Source organism: Caloenas nicobarica, chromosome 1 (assembly GCF_036013445.1).
Source record: "Caloenas nicobarica isolate bCalNic1 chromosome 1, bCalNic1.hap1, whole genome shotgun sequence".
Lineage (NCBI taxonomy): Eukaryota > Metazoa > Chordata > Aves > Columbiformes > Columbidae > Caloenas > Caloenas nicobarica.
In genome coordinates this window covers 63,585,786-63,607,214 of record NC_088245.1, presented here as the reverse complement: position 1 = coordinate 63,607,214, position 21,429 = coordinate 63,585,786, and the positions used below count along the sequence as shown (strand labels likewise).

General features: G+C 42.1%; 1 protein-coding gene across 1 annotated transcript in view; it reads right to left on the bottom strand.

Moving 5' to 3' along the window:
- The window catches only part of BRAF (B-Raf proto-oncogene, serine/threonine kinase), a 79,977-nt gene extending 64,028 nt beyond the window's left edge, over nt 1–15,949 (bottom strand). The window contains exon 1 of the mRNA XM_065658433.1: nt 15,647–15,949. Coding sequence (XP_065514505.1) covers nt 15,647–15,790 — 144 coding nt within the window. The 5' untranslated portion in view covers nt 15,791–15,949. The remainder of the gene's footprint in view (nt 1–15,646) is intronic.
- Nucleotides 15,950–21,429: the final 5,480 nt, after the last annotated feature.

Sequence of the window (21,429 nt, the reverse complement as noted above, 5' to 3'; positions counted from 1 at the left end):
GCACCTTTATACCCTGACTTCTATACTCTGTCTACCCTACAAGTTTTCTTATAGACCTTGGACAGAATCTGAAAAAGACATCTACCTCCAGTGCACAGAGAAAACTTACAGCACCGTACTATGAAACAACGCAGGTTGTTACTCATTCTTCACAACAACTTGAAAAGTCAATTTAGGACTTTGAGACTATTGCAGGTGAACAGTATTATGAATCTTAATGTATACCTAAAAAGGCAGTGAAGCACAAACCCAAACATTTAAAACAATAATGTTACACTGTTTTAAGAAGCCACTTTAGTCCAACCAAAGTCAGAAATTTATAGTGGAAGAAGAGGGAGGAAAAGGAGAATCTCTTCTTCATAGGTAGTATTATTCAGACTATTTATCAGGAAAAAAAAAAAAAGATTGTGTCAGAGTTATTAGACCCAGGATGGAAGAAATTATTAAGATAATATACACAGTGCTTCTTCCAAAGTGATTTTAGAGATTCCCTTTACCTTTTTCAGTTTAACTCTTATCTATTTCACAGATCATAAAATATACAGCCTCAAGACCAGGTCTGGATTTACAAATAGTGACAACATAGACTTTAAAAAGAAGATGCAAATATCTTCATATTTTAAAGCAGGCATCAATAATAGGATCCAATCCAAGCTGGATCAAAACAAGTTTTACTAAGCGACTTGAGATGTTTACAAAGAAACTAACTAAAATACAGAACTCACATTTTGCACACCACCCTTTTTACCCCTTCTAATTCCAGACACCAGTTATTTGCCAGTCATTTCCTAAAGTAAACTAATAATTGATTCACTTTTAGCCTGAGTTTTAGAACAGATACCAGAACAAAGATTCCATCAAGAAGCTACAGCCAAGCAAAAATAGTTTGCTCAGGAACAAGCAACCCAAATTACAAAGAGTGAGGGGATCGAAGGGACACAAACAGGGTGTGCTACTCAAGTATTCTGCACGTAAATTCCATTGAGGTGACTGTGGAAGTCAGCTTGCTTCTCAACACGCAATCGATTTATCACATTGAAGCTAGGACTGCCAACCAGCAGCAAAGAGAGGCATTTCTCTGTTTTGCTAGTTTTTCCCAAGATGGCAAGAGCTAGTTGTATGGTGGGTAAAAAGAACAAGCTTGCATCAACACTATTTCAATTAACTTGTTCAATGCAAGAGTTTCGGACGTCTAGTTACTAACTGGTAACATGCTGTTAACCTGGGTGTGTATACAGAAAACTATTGACAAACTAAGGAATCATCTCTACCATCAGAAATAGGTCTCATTAGTACTTAATGCAACTTCTACTATTTGGTCATTCTGACAATTTCACCCACCAAAAAGTTTTCCTCAATATGTACTGTACCACAGCCAATATCGACAATTTACTCTACATAAATGCCTGGAAATGGGGGAGGTTGGGAGGGAAGATGCTTCACTGACAGAATCACGGAATAGTTGAGGTTGGAAGGGATGTCTGGAGGTCATCTAGTCCAACTCCCTGCTCAAGCAGGTTGCCCAGGACCATGTCCAGATGGCTTTTGAATATCTCCAAGGATGGAGACTCCACAGCCTCCCTGGGCAACCTGTGCCAGCACTCAATCACTCTCAGATTAAAAAAGCGCTTTCTGATGTTTAGAGAGAACCTTCTGCATTTCGGTTTGTGCCCGTTGCCTCTGGTCCTGTCACTGGGCACCTCCGAACAGAGTCTGGCTTCATCTCCCTTTCACCAACCCTTCGTTAACTTCGTGGCGCTTCACTGGACTCTCTCCAGTATGTCCATGTCTCTCTTGTACCGGGGAGCCCAGAACTGGACACAGCACTCCAGGTGTGGGCTCACCAGTGCCGAGTAGAATGAACCCCTGTCAGATGAGTTTCCAAATACTTTTTTTGAAGATGGACAATTAATAACTGCCTTGCTCATATGTTGTTTTCTATTTTGTGCCACAACCACAACCTTGCTTCTCTCTTCTCTTACAGTAAAGATATAGAATATATAACTGAGCAACAGCAATATACACAACGGAAGCATGTTACTTAGGAGATGTTGGCAAGAGAATCAAACAGCCTCTAACAAGGGCAGAAATCTTCCTGCTAAATTAATATCACAGCAAGAGCAAAAACTGAATGACTAGCAAAGAAAATAAAACATTTTGAAACTTGCTGCCAGGCTACGGCAAAAAATGTCTTCACCTGAAGAAGCTGAAGTTAAAGTCTAGTGGAAGACAACATTGCTCAGAGGAGGTGAAAATGGGGCCCTGAATTACCTACTATACATCTGTGCACTAAACCAAGAGCCTTTCCACAAGTAAAGCTTACAGGAAAACGTATGGATTTCTACCATCTCAGAAAGGCTCTTCACACAGTTAAAAGTACAGTGAAGGCAGGCAGAAATTTATCAAAAGTCAACCATAGCAACAAATCATTACTTGTTGCTCACAGAAATGGAAAACCTATTTTGTGTGCCATATTCATCAAAAGTCTTCTGACAAGCTGAAAGAACTTTCACAAATCTAGTATTAACTGGCATATTCTATCCCTAATCAAGTAGGCACAAAAACACATGCCATGGCAAACTTCCAAGCTTCACAATTTCTTTTAAAGTGGCGACCTCCACTTATTTTTACTCATAGAAAACTTACCTTCTGGCTCTCCATAGCAGTGAATATGCTTATATGCAGTTTCTTGTGGTCCAGATCATCCCTTAACCGGCTAGCTCCTTGAGAATCAACCCCTGTGCAAGTGTATTGCATCCAACTATGCAGGATCTATGACTACTTCAACTCAACTGAAGGAACTGAAGCCTTTTCCTAACTGGAATTCAGAACTGGTGGTTGGTGCAAGTGACCTCATGTGACTCGAAAATAAAACCTAAGTGTACAAAAACTGCCTAGGATTTTAAGAAGCGTCTCATTCCCCATAAGCACGCACATTCAACGACAGCAGCAAAGAACTACTTAACAACAGAGACAGCAAAAACATGAAATACAGAATCCTTTTAGCAATCAGATCTGGACCAAAAAGCTTGTTCCCAGACAACAGAATAAACCCAAGTTTTTCAAGATAAAGCATACGCTCTAATACCATTCCTTCCTCGAGACCTCACAGGAATCCCTTTATCCACACTTTATTCACACCTACTCTAGAAGTAAAAGAAAACTGCAGAAGCCTGCTGGCCATTACAAAAGAAGACATCTATTTTTTGTTACTTTTATGAGCACTCCACAACACTTATGAAACTCCACACCTGTAGGAAACGGTAAAACCACAACTGCCAAGTATCTTGCAGAAATACAAAAAATGATGCCAGCCTAAGAGACAGTTGCTAGAAAACTTAAGCTATTTTGAATTAAATCTGGAATGCACCTAGTTCTGCCTACATGGAAGTCTAGTCTCTTCCCCTGGGAAACAGCACGGCTATTGGAGACACGTTGCTTCACTGTAGTTCCACGAAAAAGTAATGAATCCTTTACAGCTTGGATAATCTTATCATTTTTCCAAAAAAAAGCCTCAAATAAATTTTTCTATCCTATCTGGTAGCACTAAGTTAAGGTTATTCTCTACCAGAAGAGATTAGATTTGATTCTCCTTTTAGTGCTGCTGACACAAGGAAGCTGACGCAGGCTAACAGACACAGTGGAAATATTCCAGATATACTGGAATATATCAACTTGTATCTGCCTATTGTGGATAATCGTGCATTAATTTTGCAAATAAGCACTACTTTGCAATGTAATAAAGATGATGAGCTATTTCAAGCCAGAGGCAAGTCAGATACAGCAGAAGCTTAAATCCATTCTATTCAGGTAAGACTACGGCTCCACAAATGCGAGGCTATATGCCACAAAGTTATTCTTGCATCCTTTACTGCTTGTCAAAATACACAGTGCCTAGGACAGCACAAAGTAAACTGTCTTTTATACTTTTTGCACCTGGCGTCAGTACTCAAATCTTGTAGCACATCCCATAGCTCTATGATTCACCTCCGGTAGAAGACAGATGAAAGTTCAAATCAACTGTGTAAAGAAAAAAAAAGTCATTATTTGTCCAGGCACAGCATGTCCTACATTTGGATTATCATACTTGGTGATGACGGAGAATACTTTGTGAGGACCAACTAGGTAATATAAAAAAAAAAAAAAAGATTTTATTTGGAAACTGTCTTATAAGAAGGTCAAAATCACCAATACCTTTCCAATACTATTCTAATCAGTCCCTTTAGGCTTCCTTCTTAGAGAATCAACTCAATTGTTTGGTCCACTGAGCTAGGAACCACTTTGTCAGAAAATGCTTTAGTAAGCTTTCATGTATGAGATCGTTCTTAGCTGGACTAACGTCTTAACTAACTTGAAAGCAAAGCATTAGAGGGAGAGGCAAGAGGACATATGAATGGGGTTAATAACTCAGCATCCCACCTCAGCATTTGCATGCCAAGCTGCAGAGTTCGCATTTACTTAGTTTCTTTGCTGAAAATCACTGTTACCACTTCCTCACATTTTGATAATTTCTCCTGAGATACTTTCCCCTCATCAGCCTTGAATGGTGCTTGTCCTCTTCCTGCCTCTTACAAAGCTTGCTTTTCATTTTCTGCAGTCATCTGCTGGAAAGTGCACATACAGTGGGGAGGACAGTCCTTTCCTTCTTCCCATACTTCAGGCTTTAGCTCTTCTCCATCTCTCAGTGGAACCTTCTCTCGACTTGCACGTCAACTGTGTTAATTTCTGCATTTTTCCTACTCTCTGCTGGCTCTTTGTGCTTACCACATTTTTCATCGGTCTAGTTAAACTTTTCATTAAACAAGTATGAAAAATGCTAACAGCTGAAAAACCTAACTGAATTTAAAACCAGCTTGCAATGGGTTTCACATAAGAGTTTACACAAGTGACATGAACATCAACATTGAGACTGCCTTTCCTAGTGTATCTTCGCCAAGGTTTTGATAATGTTGGTGAACCATTTTTATTGCAGCTCCTTTACAATGTCTGAGATTCGGTTCCACTCTCAAAGCAGAATAAATAGCCTTTCAGTCTGTTGTGCCTTTGCCTCTTAAGTTGCCTCCTCTTTAACAAAAGGAATTCAAACTTCACATTTTACTTACCTTTTGTAAGTGTTTAAAAATATTTATTTTAATACAAGGGTAAATTGTAAAGGATGAAGCTCAATAAAGTCTACACTTTTAACATAAACAAGCGGTTTCTCTACAAGAACAAAGTCACCAAGAGCCTTGGGCAGTGGTTGCTTTGCAGCCTATACCAACCTAGAAGCTGGGTGCAGTTATCATATTGTCCTTGGCTATTTACCCCTGTTACCTTCCTTACTCTTTCCCCAGAACTTAAACCTTTGCCTGAATCATTTTAGTAAATGCTAAACAAGCAGAAAACTGTTCTCTTTTTCAAGGTTCTCTGCCACTCTAGAATGCAGAAGCAGCTTGGCAAAGGACCCAGCAACCACCTGAGCTGGTGCAAAAAGCCACTTTTCCTCTCTGTTGTGCCCAGTTGGATGGATTCAGGCTACCACGAAGCAGCAACCTTCCTGTTTAAGTTTCAATTTTCTTCCATTCCCCCACTTTTTCCATCACCTGCCATTTTTGCTGCTTGCTACAAAGTAGAATTTGCCTCCAAGCACTATAAAAAGGAAAGTTAACAAATGTTTTCTACCACAGCAGAACAGCAGACTGTAAAGAATAAGAGGCGTCTGTATCCTTCATTTAAATCATTAACCACCAGTTGCATGGCTTTCTTTGATCTAACTAAATCTTTAATTTCACATTCCTCGAGGCTTTTGTGTTGCATTACTACTAGTCCTTTTTATTAATTTTGCTACTAATTCAGTAGTCATGAGGATCATGCTCAGATCAAGTTCTGGTACAATTCACTGTAGTTACGTTTATGAATTTAACGACTTCTCCCTAGACTGTCACAGATTTAAAAAAAAAAAAAATCCAGATCTCCTAACTTATTTCAGAATTCAGTTTTGCTTTAGAGAGGTAACTACCACGGGCTCTCAAGAAGTTTTAAATCCATACAGCATCAAAATATTAATAAATACTGTTGTGCATACACCAGACTATTTCTTCGCACACCTTAAGCTGAAGACAAGTCATATTTGTGATGGAAAGCAAGCAGCCAACCAGCTAATTACAATAATTGCCTATAAGAAGCAAACGCTAGTCAAGCAGAGCTCTTACACAGCTTGGGTCACATTAATTAAAATGACAAAACAAATAAACGCAGTCTCAGCTGAACTATAGAACTTATTCTGCTTTCTCCTTACCAGAGCACACAATTAATTAGACTATCCAGAAAAGATAATCAGCTTATATTTAAATGTTCATGTTAACAGTCCATAAAATAATTTGTTATATACTTTGCAATATTCTACCATTAAACTATTACTGAAATGTGTATGCATTTCCTACCGACTGCTTCGAAAATGTAAAAGACAGCTGGCATTGTTAGTCAAGTACAAATATATTCTGTTTGTTCACAAATATCTGTGATCCAATAAGTAAGGTATTCCATCTTTATCACAAAAAGATCTCAAACCTGAAACAGAGCAAATGTTTTTTTTTTTCTTTTTTTTTTTTTTGTAAAACACAACTAATTTGCTCTCCATCACAGAAAACAGTCACAAATAGAAACCGCCACAGAAACCACATTCTCCTAAAAGGCATTCCATGTTCTACTCAGCAGACCGTGCTGCCTTAGTAACCCTAGTACCAACATGAAAAATGAATCAATTCAAAAGGCAGAATTGGTTCCTTGCTACTCATTGTAGAATTGGGAGAGTTTAAAAAAAATCCAAACCAATATACAACAGCTACCATGGAAGGATGTTGAAAACAACCACCTAGTTTAGAAAACTGAAAAAAAAAACCAACCCCAAACCAAACAAAAAAACCCCAAAACAAACAAACAAAAACTGAAAAATGTGTTTTCATTTAACTCAAACTTCAGCTGATCAAATTGGAGAACTATTTAGTATATAAAACCTGTTGCAAGACTTATAACCTATAACTACTGCTGAATCTAAAGACTGGAAAAGGTTACGTCAATTTTCAATGATCTACATAAGCTTAAAAACATCACAAGAGACTTTATTAGCAGTTACAAATTGTATTCTACCAAAATTGAGAATGCTTAAAGAAAGCAACCTCAGATGATGCTAAAGACTCACATCTAAATCTATATTACTTACAACTAATTAGAGAGAATGTTTGACCTATTGAGATTTAATGAATAAATTTACAAAACCAGTTCAAAGACTGAGGCACCAATATACACCCATCTAGTTCCAAACATCAAGATCCTACCAACTTCAAGTCATCATGATGTATTTTATTTCATGTTGATTTTATAGTGCTTTTCAAACACCATTAGCGAATAACTAGTTCTAGGGTGATTAAAAAACTCGACATGCTACTCCGACTTCAGAAATGCTTACTTTCAAAACAGTCCCTTTAACTGAAATAAAGAAAAAAAAAATTAAAAGTTACCAAGTCTGTGCTCCAAGTGTCAGAAAATGTTGACTGAACAGAATGTAACTGCATTTGAAAAGCATATACTACTGATCAGTACATTTAACAACAGCTGTACTAATTACTGTACTGTTCAAGGGGCCTCACTACTACATTCTTCAGATGAAGATACTGGAGCTGCTACTCCCCTTCTTGTGGTTTAAAAAAAAAAAATTCCTGGCCACTTAGTTGCACAACACATTTTTAAACAGTAAGTACATTTTCTTCATTAACAAGCTTACTTGCTTGCCTACTAGATGAAAAATGTTAAAGAAAGTTGTTACCTTTTATGTAAAAATTGAATTGCCTCTTCATACTAAATGTCGTGCAGGTACACTGGGAGAACCCACAAAAATACTTCACTTGATCAGAACCTCAGAAAAATAAAAGCTTCCTTCGGTGTCCAAATACATTCCTATGATCTCCTGAATTCGATATCGACAGTCTGCAGAACCCATTTGATACTGAGTGCTATGTCCGCACTGCAAAACAAGCTCCATTTTGAAAAGAGAGCAGGTTCTGGTTTCTGATCTTTCATGTTCATGTTGGCAAGGAGTGTCCTGGTGGGATGACAGCTGGCAGCACTGTCCCCCAAAAACTCCTGCCTGAACTGACAGCACCTTTGTACAATGCGAATGGTTATAAATTGGACCTTCATCTGTTTCATCCTTTTTTGCTATGGTCCATATTTATTAATCAGAAACAGAACAAACGGTTGCACCTTCTTCAAAAAACACAAATGCTAAAAAGGTGGAGTAACAAACCAAACACAGCAAGGAGCTTAAACAGAAAAAAAAAAAAAAGAAGGAAAGGCATGTAATTCTGCAACAAGCAGCCTTGTTTAACTTTAGTACTGGTCACAGAAGAGGAAATTAGTTGCATAAATATGCATTTCATCATTTTAGAAAGAAGCTGTGTGAAGGAGGGAAGATTAGGAGGATTCTACTGTACACCCAAAAAGCTCAAGAGCAACTGGAATAAAAAAACAGAAGCAAAGAAACCCACATATTATGACTTCAGTGTCCTACACTAGCTATGAGAAAGTAGTTGTGTTCACACACACAGATGTGTGAACAGTTGAAAATTACAAAAACCATCTCACAGCTCAGAAAACTAAATATTGTACCTAGAACTCTCATCTGATCAAAGCTGTTGGAAAAGTATGCTCACTATACAAGAAGCTCATAGAGAACCTACAAATCTTCGGCACACTGGCAAAACGATGGCATTGTATTGGATTTGCATGGCAAGGTTTTAGTGGGGGGGGCGGGGGGGGCACACAGGGGTGGCTTCTGTGAGAATCTGCTAGAAGATTCCACCATGTCCAAAAACGCCAATGCCAGCCGGCACCAAGATACGGACCTGCTGCTGGCGAAGGCCGAACTCATCAGCGATGGTGGTAGCGCTTCTGAAATAACATAGTTAAGAAGAGGGAAAAAAAAAAAAAAAAAAGCCTGCACAACAGCAACTGCAGCTGGAGAGAGGAGTGAGATCATGTGAGAGCAACAGCCCTGCAGACACCAAGGTCGGTGAAGGAGGAGGGCAGGAGGTGCTCCAGGCACCAGAGCAGAGATCTCCCTGCAACCCGTGGTGCAGACCATGGTGAGGCCGGCTGGCCCCTGCAGCCCATGGAGGTCCACGGTGGAGCAGAGATCCACTTGCAGGCCAGGGAGGACCCAACATGAGAGCAGGTGGATGCCCAAAGGAGGCTGTGACCCCATGGGAAGCCCACACTGGAGCAGGCTCCTGGCAGGACCTGTGGCCCCATGGAGAGAGGAGCCCAGGCTGGAGCAGGTTTGCTGGCAGGACTTGTGACCCCGTGGGGGACCCAGGCTGGAACAGACTGTTCCTGAAGGACTGTACCCTGGGGAAGGGACCCACACTGGAGCAGGGGAAGTTTGTGAAGAACTGCAGCCTGTGGGAAGGACCCATATTGGAGAAGTTCATGGAGGACTGTCTCCCGTGAGAGGGACCCCACGCTGGAGCAGGGGAAGCGTGTGAGGAGTCCTCCTGGGGAGGAATGAGCAGCAGAGACAACACTTAATGATCTGACCACAACTCCCATTCCCCGTCCTCCTGCACTGCTGGTGGGGAGGAGGTAGAGAATTTGGGAGTGAAGTTAAGCCTGGGAAGAAGGGAGGGGTAGAAGAAAGGCTTTTTTAAGATTTGGTTTTATTGCTATTCCAATTTGATTGCTAATAAATCAAACTAATTTCCCCAAGTCAAGTCTGTTTTGTCTGTGACGGCAATGAGTGAATGATCTCCCCTTGTCCTTAACTTGACCCACAAGACTTCAGTTATATTTTCTCTCCCCTGCCCAGCTAAAGAGGGGAGCGATAGAGCAGCATTGGTGGGCACCTGGCATCCAGCCAGAGTCAACCCACCACGAGCATGTAATCATATTTCTGTGAAAAGTACGCTTGAAAGTAAACCGGAGAGATCGAGTAAGATTGCTACAGCCTAGTATGTACAAGCTCAGGACCACAAAGATCCAACATGTCAGGATCTAAACCTGGCAAGTCCAGCTACGGAAGCCTCAGATGAACAAGACTTCTCTTTTAAATGTAAAACATTAAGGCCAGTGCAGTTTCATGCAGTTTCAAAGACGATCTTAAAAAAATAAAAGGGGAGAAAAAAAATTTATAATCCACCACACTATCACTACTCTCCCTAAGCACATTCCTTTTGTCTCCTACCTTGGAAGAGTTTTGGAGCTCATTGGGTGCCACGTTGAAGAGATCCACATCACTAAGTTTGCAGAAAACTAACCCAGCAAAAGCGATGCAGAGGTTTTTTTAGTGTTAGTGAGTTGAATCGACTTAGGAAAGGACCTTCATGGTACTAAGTTGGCACAAGGGAGTAGATCTGGCTGAGGGGCCCAGCACAGGCACCAGAAACAGCAAAACCTCCCACCCTGGGTGGCAGAGCATCATCTGATCAACTTCAGCATAATTGCAGAGACAGGGAGCAGCGTCAACCCTTAGAGGCTACCATTATGAGAGGACATTTCTGCTGTATTGTACATTACATCATCCTTCAAAAGGGACTTGTTCAAACTGAAAACAAAACTTACACAAAACTCGCACTTGGCCAAAAAGTTTCACCAAAAACTCTCAAACCTGAAGTAGCTTCTAAGTAAGGCTGGATTGGGAGAGAATTATTAATTTCATGATCAGTTGAAACCTTCTCTTGTTTCCTTTGGAAGAACAAATGAAATTATATTTCTAACTAATTGAAATTCCCTCCAAGCTCTTTCATGCAGTCAAAATTTCTATAGATAAAATAATTAATAAAACCAAACTATAGATTTGTTACAAAATAACAAAGTGGAATATTGGCGCTTTAAGGAAATTGTGTTTTTTACAGTTTGTTTTAAAAAATAGCTACCATCAAAAGATACCGCCATAAAACAAACAAATCTCATTCGGTCTACAGTATTTTTAACTACAGGCAACAAAAGAGTTGCCTTTCCTGACTATAAAACCAAGTGTCAAGAAGGATATTAATAGAACAGCTCTACAAATAATAGGTCTTTGCGTTTAAAAGCAACAAAGTATAAATGAGAATAGCATTAGTGGCTTAAGTAACAACATAAATTAACAAAAAAACTCAGTACAAACACTTTGTATCCAGGCAGTTTCCGGGTATCCACAGAGACAAGAAACAAGCCTCCTGAGACACAAAAACTTTTCAGAAGAAGGTGTTCCTCTATGAGGCAAGTTTTGTGTAATCAAACAAGCTATCACAGGACAGCTGTTAATCCTGTTGCCTTTTGGGAAAAACATCGTAAGTAGAAACTTCTTTAATACCCCAACTAAACTCAAGTATTTCAAGGTTGTGTTCTGATGTTCGATCTACCTTGCTGCAAATAAATCATAAAAAGCCTAAGGAAAAAAAGATGAGATGTTATCAAAGTCATTGTCTTTTCTACACCTGGATCAACTTTCCCCCATCGCTCCTGACATACGTTTGCCCGTTGAGGTGACAGAATCTATCAATGGACATTTTATAAGTAAGTTAAGAAAGTCTATTTTCATGCTTCACTATACCTAGCCACAAAGAAAAAGGTCTAGTAGTGAAACCATCTCCTCTGCTACCATTTAAACTCACAACTTCTGGCAGCAAACACCACAAGCCCAGAGAACCAAGTTATTTGCATTCTTCTTTACATCGGATTTGACAATTTCCATTTCTTTTTTAAACAACCTGGGGTTTTTTTCAGTCTTTCCTCAAAGCTCTGACCTTATAGACTTCAGATCACTGTTACTGTTCTTCTCTAGACTCTCCCTCGACTAGACCACGTATTTCTTGAAACTGTGACTCAAAGGCAGACACAGCATTCAGCTAAGGCCTCTCCTGTGCTATGCAAAACAAAATAATTATTTCATTTATCTTTTGAGATATACTCCTGCAGAATATTAGCTGGATATGAAGTACCTTGTAGCTAAACTTTAACTTGTCCTCACGATTAAATAGGATGTCATTCACAGGCTATAAAGTTGGCTCAATCACTGAACACAAATGCAATGAAACATAATCGAGATTCAACATAAAACGTATTCCCAAAACTACAAAAGCAATGAAGTAAAAAAATGCTTAAATTGTTTCAACTTCCCAAATAAGTAGCATGTTTAATTGCAAACTCTTGAGAGAAAGAGAAACTTAAAAGAGAAGTTATTCTAATTCTCATCAGGATAGGCTCCTCAAATGTTACTGCAACAAAAACAGCCCCGTTTTTTTCTCAGTGTACCTACGTTGCTTTATGAGAAGTCACCACTTACTTCATATTATAAGGTTAGAGGCGTTTTTCATTCTATGCGTTTTAGTTGTCTTCTTAAATCTGTTTTATAAGATTAAGGCTTCTAAATATATAACGAACATTCATGCAGGATAAATTCCAGCATCGCTGCCTAGAAAACAATTGACCATCCAACAGCTCAGGCCATCACTTCACAATCTTCAAAGTCATTGCTGTCTTCCGAAGAGCAGTTCAGGGCACAAAGCTCTGAGTACAGAAAATCCCATTTGAATTATTTAATATTGGTGTAAATAATCTCTAGCAACAAGAACAGAGCCTTTCCTCCCAGCTGTCACACACTCCTTACTATATCAACAACCCTGTAATACTCTGAAAACCTTCCATCCAAACAATCTCTTGTCCCGAGAATTCATCCCGGGGAAGAAGCCAACCTATGTGTCTCTGGACACCACAGCTCATCCCAGGCCTCCCAACACCAGCAACTGAATGGTGAGTGGAAGAGGAAAATTTCTGCTAAATTCATTTGCCCCTACCCTTTTCAAATCCTTACACCTCCAAGAAGTACCTGTTTCCTAAATGTACTATGTGAGTGCGTATGCAGCTACTCTTACTAATCTTAAATTGTAATGCAGAAAAAACTGCTTTAGCAATTATTATACTCTTATGGAATTACTTCGTTATTAGATTGTTGTGCACGCCTCTTCTAAAACTAGAAACTGAGTACAGAGCTGAAGGTTTTCCTTCTGGAAATCAAGACAGCAGCTCCTGAAAGATCGTAGGGAACTAAAACCTTTCCAGGTATCTCCTCGAAATAAATGAGGTTATGCTCCTTCATGGGTTTCCATAGCAAGGTTACTTTTAAAGCTTAGATTTACATTGTTGTGAAGGAACAAAACAAAACACTAGAACGTACTTACATTAGAGCCATGAGTCAGTTAGAAGCACTTCATTATTTTTCTGACTTATGTCACTTTAAATTTGCATTATACTTGAAGCTGGCTTGGTTTTGTATTAAGGGTAGTTTCCATTTGAACTGTATCAGCATTTTTTTGTTATTGAACTTTATTAAAAGTACAGGCTTAGATGAAGTAATAGGTGTACTTACACAGTAAACAAAATTTAATTACTTATGACTTGTGGAAGAACTAGCTAACTAAAGAACAAAACCACATCAGAAAAACAAAATTCTAGCACCAGCTCTGCCTTAGACCTATATGTTTCAGTATTTCCAACGTATAAGAAGTTTGCTTTTAAATAACACAAGAGTACCCCCACACACTTCCTAATCTTGACCTGTGACATACCAACCTCTCTGGTTGGCAGGTGTTCCAGATACCAGACTGCTTCTCTCTGTCCCCTGCTCTCACATAGGGATGTAAGATATTCAGGTGGCAGGGCAGGAAGGGAAGCTACACTATGCAATTTAGCATTTGGAGTCAAATCTAATGATGACACAGGCTAAAATATTTTTGAAATTGAAGTGACTTACGGCAGTTTCAAAAACACCCCCCCTTAGTATGAAAACTGATTAAAAAAAAAAAACATCTTGCCTCCTGCTACTGTTTTCCCCCTCTTCTCTCTTGCACTGCAGTTTATTTACCTAACTCAGCTGTATTGATAGTACTGTTTCTAGGGCCACTATATAAACGAGTTACTGAAATAATTCCACAAAGATTTGTCTTTTTTACAGCAGAAATAACTGAGAAATTCATTTCCGAGTACAGTTCTACCAGCACAATCTGGGCATAGTAAAAGTCAGCAAGAAGCTTTTTAACCTCATTTTGCTGCCGAAAGAAAGAATTTCTTAAACCCCACTCTTTAGATATTTAGGTTTCTCGACCACGTGAGAGTTTCTCCTTACTCAGGAAAGTTAAGACCAGACTTGCATTACTCAAAGCATTTAATCACCCTGCTGGTCAGGTGTAAAATACATGTATACTGCTGAGTTTTGCCTTCCTTCAGCAAGTACACCAGTAGCTCCCTAAGATGAGAAAAATCAATCTCACCTCTCACCAGCAGCAGTGGGGGCAGACTCCTTCCCTATTTCTCCTTTCCGGCCAGCATGAGCTCCAGTGCTTGTCAAACTTCTCAACACATTAATTCCACTATAACCCACTATGCTATGAATAAATAAAATTGACAAAAAGTCTTTTTCTGGTGAGCTGGGAGTCAAGCCTGACTCCTCTGTGAGCTGATGATCGAAGCCAGCTTGTTTTCCCCGCTGTAGGCTCTCCCCACAGAGCAGCACAGAGCCCTTCCCTGGTGGGCTCAGCACCTCACAGAGCCACAGGACTCTGCTCACAGGTGAGAGGTCCAGCACTGACTACACAGACATGCTCAGGAAAGCTGAGCTAGAATAATCTTCAGCAACAAACGCTCGGAACAAGAAGGCAGCACTTCTGGCATCTGTATTTACTTCCAGAACAGACTTCGTGCACGGCATTTGGCAATTTGTTCAGACTTCAGCATCTACAGTATGCGAATCTGCAAAATACCTTGCGCTGTTACGGTACATTTTATTCCACCTTCTGAAAACATCTCAGAAGTGTTAGCAACTTACACTTCAACCTCAGCAAAACAGGCAGTACCGCTTGCTCTCCGTGGGATTGGGAAGTTAAGTAATGTGCCCCAAAACACAGGAAGTATGTCAGAGAGACAAAAACCAGAGGCCTGACATCCCCAGTGCCTGCACAGTGCCCTGCCCGTTCACATTTCCTCGGACTCCTTACAGAAACCCTGAGCCAACCTCCACAGGAGCAACCATACCCAACCCTGGTTTTAAAACACATCTCAAGTGTTTCAAAACCATCGCAGGGGGGAGGGGGAGCCCATTACAAAACCCCCACGCAAAACCTGTGCGAGGCACAGCCGCGGGGTCACGGCAAGGCTGACACCCGGGGCGCGGCTGGGGGCTTGCACCAAATCAGACCCCGACCTGCCACCCTCCCCAGCCGGAGCGCGGTGGGGGAACCCCCGGCCCCCGCGGCTCCGGGGGCGCAGGCTCCGCACGGGGGCACAGGCCGCCCCCGGGGCAGAGCCGGCCCGGGCCCCGGGGGTGCGCGGCGGGAGCGAGGCCGCGGCGAGGCGCGGAGCGTCCCCGCCCGCCACTGCACCACCGGCGCCGGCTGGAGGGAGCGGCGCCCCCGCCGCCGGTGTGGGGGAGGAGGCCGGGGCCTCCCCGCCGCGGGGATCCCCGCCGCCGCCAGCGCTGCGCCTCACCCTGCCCCGCGGGGCCCCGGCCAGCCCCGCACCGCCGCTCCGCCCGGGCCCGCCGGCGGCCCCCGGGTGCGGGCTGGCCGGAGGGGGCGGGGGCGCGATGGGTGGCCGGGGGTCGGGTGGGCGCCGCAGCCGCCGCGTGGCCTCTCACCTCCTCCGGGATGGCCGGGTCGCCGCTGCCGCCGCTGCCCCCCGCGTAGCAGGCGCCGAGCGCGGGCGGCGGCGGCTCGGGCTCCATGTCCCCGTTGAAAAGCGAGGCCCCCTCCGCGCTGCTGCCGCTGCTCAGCGCCGCCATCTTGGACCGAAGCGCTGGGGCGAGGGAGGGGGAGGGGGAGCCGCGTCCCCGCCGCCGGGACGCCCCCAGCCGCGACCCGTAGCGCGAGGGGGGAGAGCGCAGATCCCGGCCAGCTCCCAGCGGCCCGCGCCACCGGCACGTCACGCCCGGGCCGTGACGTCACCCAGAATCGCCGCCGCGGCCACTGCGCATGGGCCGGCTGACGTCACTGGGAAACACCCTGACGTCACGGCGCGACCACCCGTCGCCCTGGGAACTCGAACGTGGGTGCGGGCCCCGCCCCCTCGCCGCGGCTCCGCCCCCCCCCGCCGCCGCCGCCGCAGCTCCCCCTGGCGGCGCGGAAGCGCAGCCGGCGGTGCCGCGGCCGGGGCGGTGGGAGCCGGTGGCCGGTGCTGGCCGGGCGTGAGCCGGGGGAGGGGAGGCTGAACACCAAGTGCCGGGGGGGCTCCGCGGCGGGGTCACCCCCCCCCCCGCCCGGCCTGCGGGTCCTTCCCAGCAGCGGCCCCCGTGACAGCCCGGGGGACCCCGCGAACGGCGAGTGGAACAAAAGCAAGACCGAGGTGCCGGCGGGATTAAAATTAGAAGCGAATGCGATCTGACGCAGTGTGTGAGGTGACCGCGTGCTGGAACGGGAGTGCGGCGGAAGGGGGAGCAGGCAAGGGGAGAGCGGGACTGCCAGGCCCTGGCCGGTCTGACGTCATTTGACAAACAGCAGTGGTGTGGCTTTGAGGTAAATCTTCATAAAGATGTACCAGGCGGCAGTGACAGAGATACTTCAAAAAAATCACATTCTCATCTGAAAACTATAATTCTAGTTATAACTAAAACGGTTCATCGCTTGAACTGAGAAAACATCCTTATTTTTGCCGTTAACGGCATTTAGACCTTGAGCTGCCGCAAGCTGGTGCTTTATGTACCAAACCGGTGCTTTATGTACCAAACTGGTGCTTTATGTACGCCCAGTTCTTTGAGGGAGATGGGTCTGATTGTGAGCTCAGCAAAAATCGAGCCCCTTCCCTTCTCCTTGGTAACACCTCACTCATCCTCTGGCCAGCTTTGCCCAGCCGGCAGGTTTGGGAGCAGATCCCAGTCCCCAAATATGAGCATCCATTCGCCTTGTCTGCTCTTTGTCTGCGTGACAAGACATGCAGCCCCTTCCCCAGGTCGTGCAGCCCCTCGTCTGACAGCCCGGGGTGGGCTCACACAGCAGGACCTCCTGCGGGCTGCGGTCCCCTGGTGCAAATGACAGAGGAACCAAGGTGGTAGGGTGGAGTGCATTGGGAAATGCTGCTCCCGCCGTCTCCGAAATGAGGAGCTGGAGCCTGTTCCCCCCGTGTCCCCAGTGCCCGCAGCTATCTTCCCCCAAAGTGGCAGAGTGCTCCTGTTTAAAGTAAAAAAGTGACCCATGTCATATTCCCTGTATGCCGCACTCATCGAAGTGCCACTTACACACATAAAGCATTCACTACATCAGGAATTTTGTTCTCTTGCTGAAAATGTCTTTATGATAAATACCGAATTGTTAACAGTATTTTAATACATTGCGAACAAAAGCTAATGTATCAGAACAGCAGCAGGATTTTGGAGAAAGCAAAGGCTGTTCTATCACAACCTGATATATTTTACGGTAGTCAATTAAAATACTAAGTTTAAATATGCAAGTGCAAACATCCTTATCTTTGTTTCACTTCAGCTGTGAATATGTAACCATACAACCTCTCAATGTAATAAACCTGATGATAGATTTGAGGTTCATATTTCACCTTTCACACGGAGGCCATTGGTGTGTAAAAGCGTTTCAAATTCAGTTCAATAATGGCAGCGCTGTAACTGGTAAATAAACGTAACGTAGATTTACTGTGTGGACACAGCAAAAACACAATGGAGTCAGGAAAAACAGACCCCATGGTATGGAGGAAAGGAACTTCAGGCGTGAATTTAGCTCAGGGTCTTTCCTGCAGAGAGCTGTGCAATATTAAACACCTTCTGAAGACAAATGAGAAATAAGCAAAATCATCTAGTTAATACTTAAATGGATTTTAACTGACTATCTGACAGGCTATGCTTTCTTGAGATAGGAGCCTGGGTTTTCCTACAACTGGTGGCCTGCAGTGAAGTCAACAAAAATGCTGCATAAACGTATAAGAATCAAATGTACGAACTAAGCAGCTTGCCAAGTTTAGAGATTTCTAATAGCCACACTAATGAAGAGGATAATTATCAGGAATTCCTGCTGTGCGATGTGAATGTGTAATGGTAGTGAAAAGTGCACATAGACTCTGGAAAATAATACACATATTGAGAACTAAATGCTGGGACAAGTGTCTCTGATCTTTGAAGGAAAAGGTGGCAGAGGTTATAGGAGATGGCTCTCCTAGCACAGAGCCTGGTGGTGTTAATGGAAAAGCCAACAGAGGAATGTGGGTTAACTGGGTAAGTCCATTTGTTTCAACGCAGTTAATAGCAAGGAATAATTTAGTCTCAATGCACAGAACATAGTCATAGCCCTTGTTTTATTCCCCAGGCAATTTATGTCCACAGCATAACTCTAGCAGTGGAATTAGTTGGCTGCTATCAAACTGTACCTTGCAATACCTTTCCCCATGATTTCAGTAATCTTGTGTGCCTTCGTTCCTGAGCTGCTGATTTTTTTCAGAAGATTTGCATTCATATAATATATATTTACTAGACTTTATTATTACATCCAATGTACCACCTGAAGGGTTGCAATTCTAAACCCTAATATTGACAACTGGTGACCAAAACTGGGAACATAGCAGAGTTACAGAACAGTCACAGGATTATTTCAGTTGGAAGGGACCTCTTGAGATCAACTAATCCAACTCCACACATGGAATTCTGCAAACTATTTTGTATTTTTAGTTTTAAAAAGGAAGGAATGCTGTAATACATTCAATAATTATTTAATTTTTATTTCATGATCTGAGATCAAATTAATTTTGAAGGATTACATCACACTACCTACATACAGTGGCTTGTGATCTCCAACTGCTGGGCTTAGGTATTCTTTTCATCCAAAAGGGCACAAGGGCCGCTAAACAGCAAAGTCTGTAATTAGACACAAATAATGATTTCACACATAACAGACTTCTTGATCATGAGCAGCCAAAAGACAGCAGGTTTTTGGTTGTTGTGACGCCAAAGTTAGAATGGAATAATGTAACTCAATTAATCAAGCTCCACATCAGTCTTGTGAAGATACAACAGGAGAATTACATCAGTACTATAAACAAAACGGTCATTTCAGTCACATAATATATTTGTAATATTCACTTATCTTACTACATTGCTAACTTACTATATTTTGTACTTGTGATAACAGACCACCCAAAATACATTAAATAGGCAGTACACTGTGGGGTTTTTTTGTTTGGTTGGTTTTGGTTTTGTTTTAATGAAGAACAGCATACTATTTTAAAAGACACTGGTGTAGGAAGGACACAGAAATCTACTATTTATGCTATACTATCCTTTTGTTTGAGGGCATCCACACCTAAGGACAAATGGAATTTCCTGCTCCTCCACGTCGTGGCATCTTTGGTCTCTTTGCTCAACCTGTCAGGATGAAAGATAAATCATTATTAACTTTAACTATTTCTTGATGATATGAAGTCCTGTCTGCTCAGAACTGATACCGTCAACATTTTTTACAGAGATTAGCATTCATTTGCAACGCAGGTCAAAATCCACCTTAGAACCAAGACGTGAAAGGCTGGTTTCTGCTGTCCCATCTGTGGGCTGCTCGGGGCACCGGCTGGTTGATTTACAATGCAGCACAGCCAGTTTATCTGGTATTGCAGCAGGTAATGCATACTTGTAAACACAAACCCTGCCACCTCCCATCAAACTCTTAGTTATGCACTGGGGTTTGATCCTCCTCGGACTTTTTAAATTTTAATTCGGATCAGGAGACAAGTCCAGCTGTTAAAAGAGAAAGACTCTTCAGCTAGATTGCCCACTACCGGAACGTTTGATCTAATGAACACCTGAACTTCCAAAGAACAATGTTTTAATGAGTCAGTAAAAAAAAAATTATATGGCTACCTGACAGCAACTGTCTCATTGTGAGCATTTGAACACATCTTTATCCTTTCCTCCCAAAAAAGTATTAATGGGGTACTCCAAAATGCGTCTGTCCAAAAGAAATATTAGATGAAGCCTACTACCGGTCACATTTATGATATTCTTTCATTAGAAGACAGTATCTCAAAAAAACCAAAAAACCAAGCCTTCTAGTTTCTTAATTAAAAAATTGCATATTGGTATGATAATAGAAACTGATTTTTCAAACTAGTGTGAAAATTGAACACATGTTAAACTCTGGATGTCTGAAGTGCCCTTAAAAATTGTCCAAGTTTCCAAAAACCACTTAGCCTTTTCACACACTAAAAAGACAGTATTTGTCCCATATGTTGTAGCATTTGCACTTGGCCCATGTACATTTGAAAACACTGGATTAAATTCTGCACCATGAGAAAATAATAACAGATCTTCTAAAGTCTTTTAAAATGTACATAATTTTTAAGTGCTGTAGTACGAAGTGAAAGTGCACAACTTCCTGTATGTAAGACAATGGTACCGCTTATATATCAGATTAATCCTCAGTCTTAACAGCAGAAATACAAATGTTGATGGAACACAGATACTAATGACAACAGTCATGTTCCCTGTAATCTTAGCCAGAAAATGTGAAGCAGCACAAAAGTTAAGCCGTTGTCCAGAGTTCAGTCATTTTCTGATTAGTAGTCAGGATAATATATACTTAAGAAAATTACTTTGCTCTCTAGGAAGACAATGTTGAAGATATTTTTTGAGGAAAGAACACAGATATTTTTTTTCCCCATTTCTCTTTAACACCTATATAGGGGTATCATCCCACTCACTTTAAGATATACTCCACATCTTTTCATATTTCTAGAGACTGCTGTCTGATTTCTCCAATGTGAGGCAACAGACAAAGCAAAGCTGCTTTTTTTGTTTGGTTGGTTGTTTTCTTTAAACTATTCCTGGACAGATCATATGTATTTTTTCCCTTGGTAGCTTTTTGAGAACTTTTACTTCATGAGATTTACCATTCTGTGACACTGCTGAAACTCAAACATTCATACCTTCAGTGAGGAATTAGGTAATATTCAGGTGGTTATTCGAACTTGACAGCTGAATAATCTCATCCATATTTTTTTTTCAGTTAATGGAGGCTTCATAGCTCTTTACCTTTGAGTTAAATACATGAGCAGAAGTGATAAGGATGGGTGCAAACTGGGAGAAAAAAGGAGACGGAAAAAAAGAAGAAAATGTGAATCCACCAGGTTTTTAACTCAGTTATCATTCTACCATTAAAAGAAATGTTGATCTAACAAGCTTTCTTTTATATATAAATAATAACATTCCGATTTTTCTTGTAGCGATACTGGAAGTATTTACATAGTTTTCATTTGATTCAGGCATAATTTATTTTAGAGTCATTCTTCATAAAACTGTTGCTCTTCTCTCCCTAAACCTCACCTTAGACCTGCAGAAAGTAAAAAGCAAAACGTTTTCCTTTGGAGGCAACGCGTGGGAGGTGGTGGGGAGCAGGAAAGGTAATGGGACTAGGACACGAGAGTGACTTTGCTTAT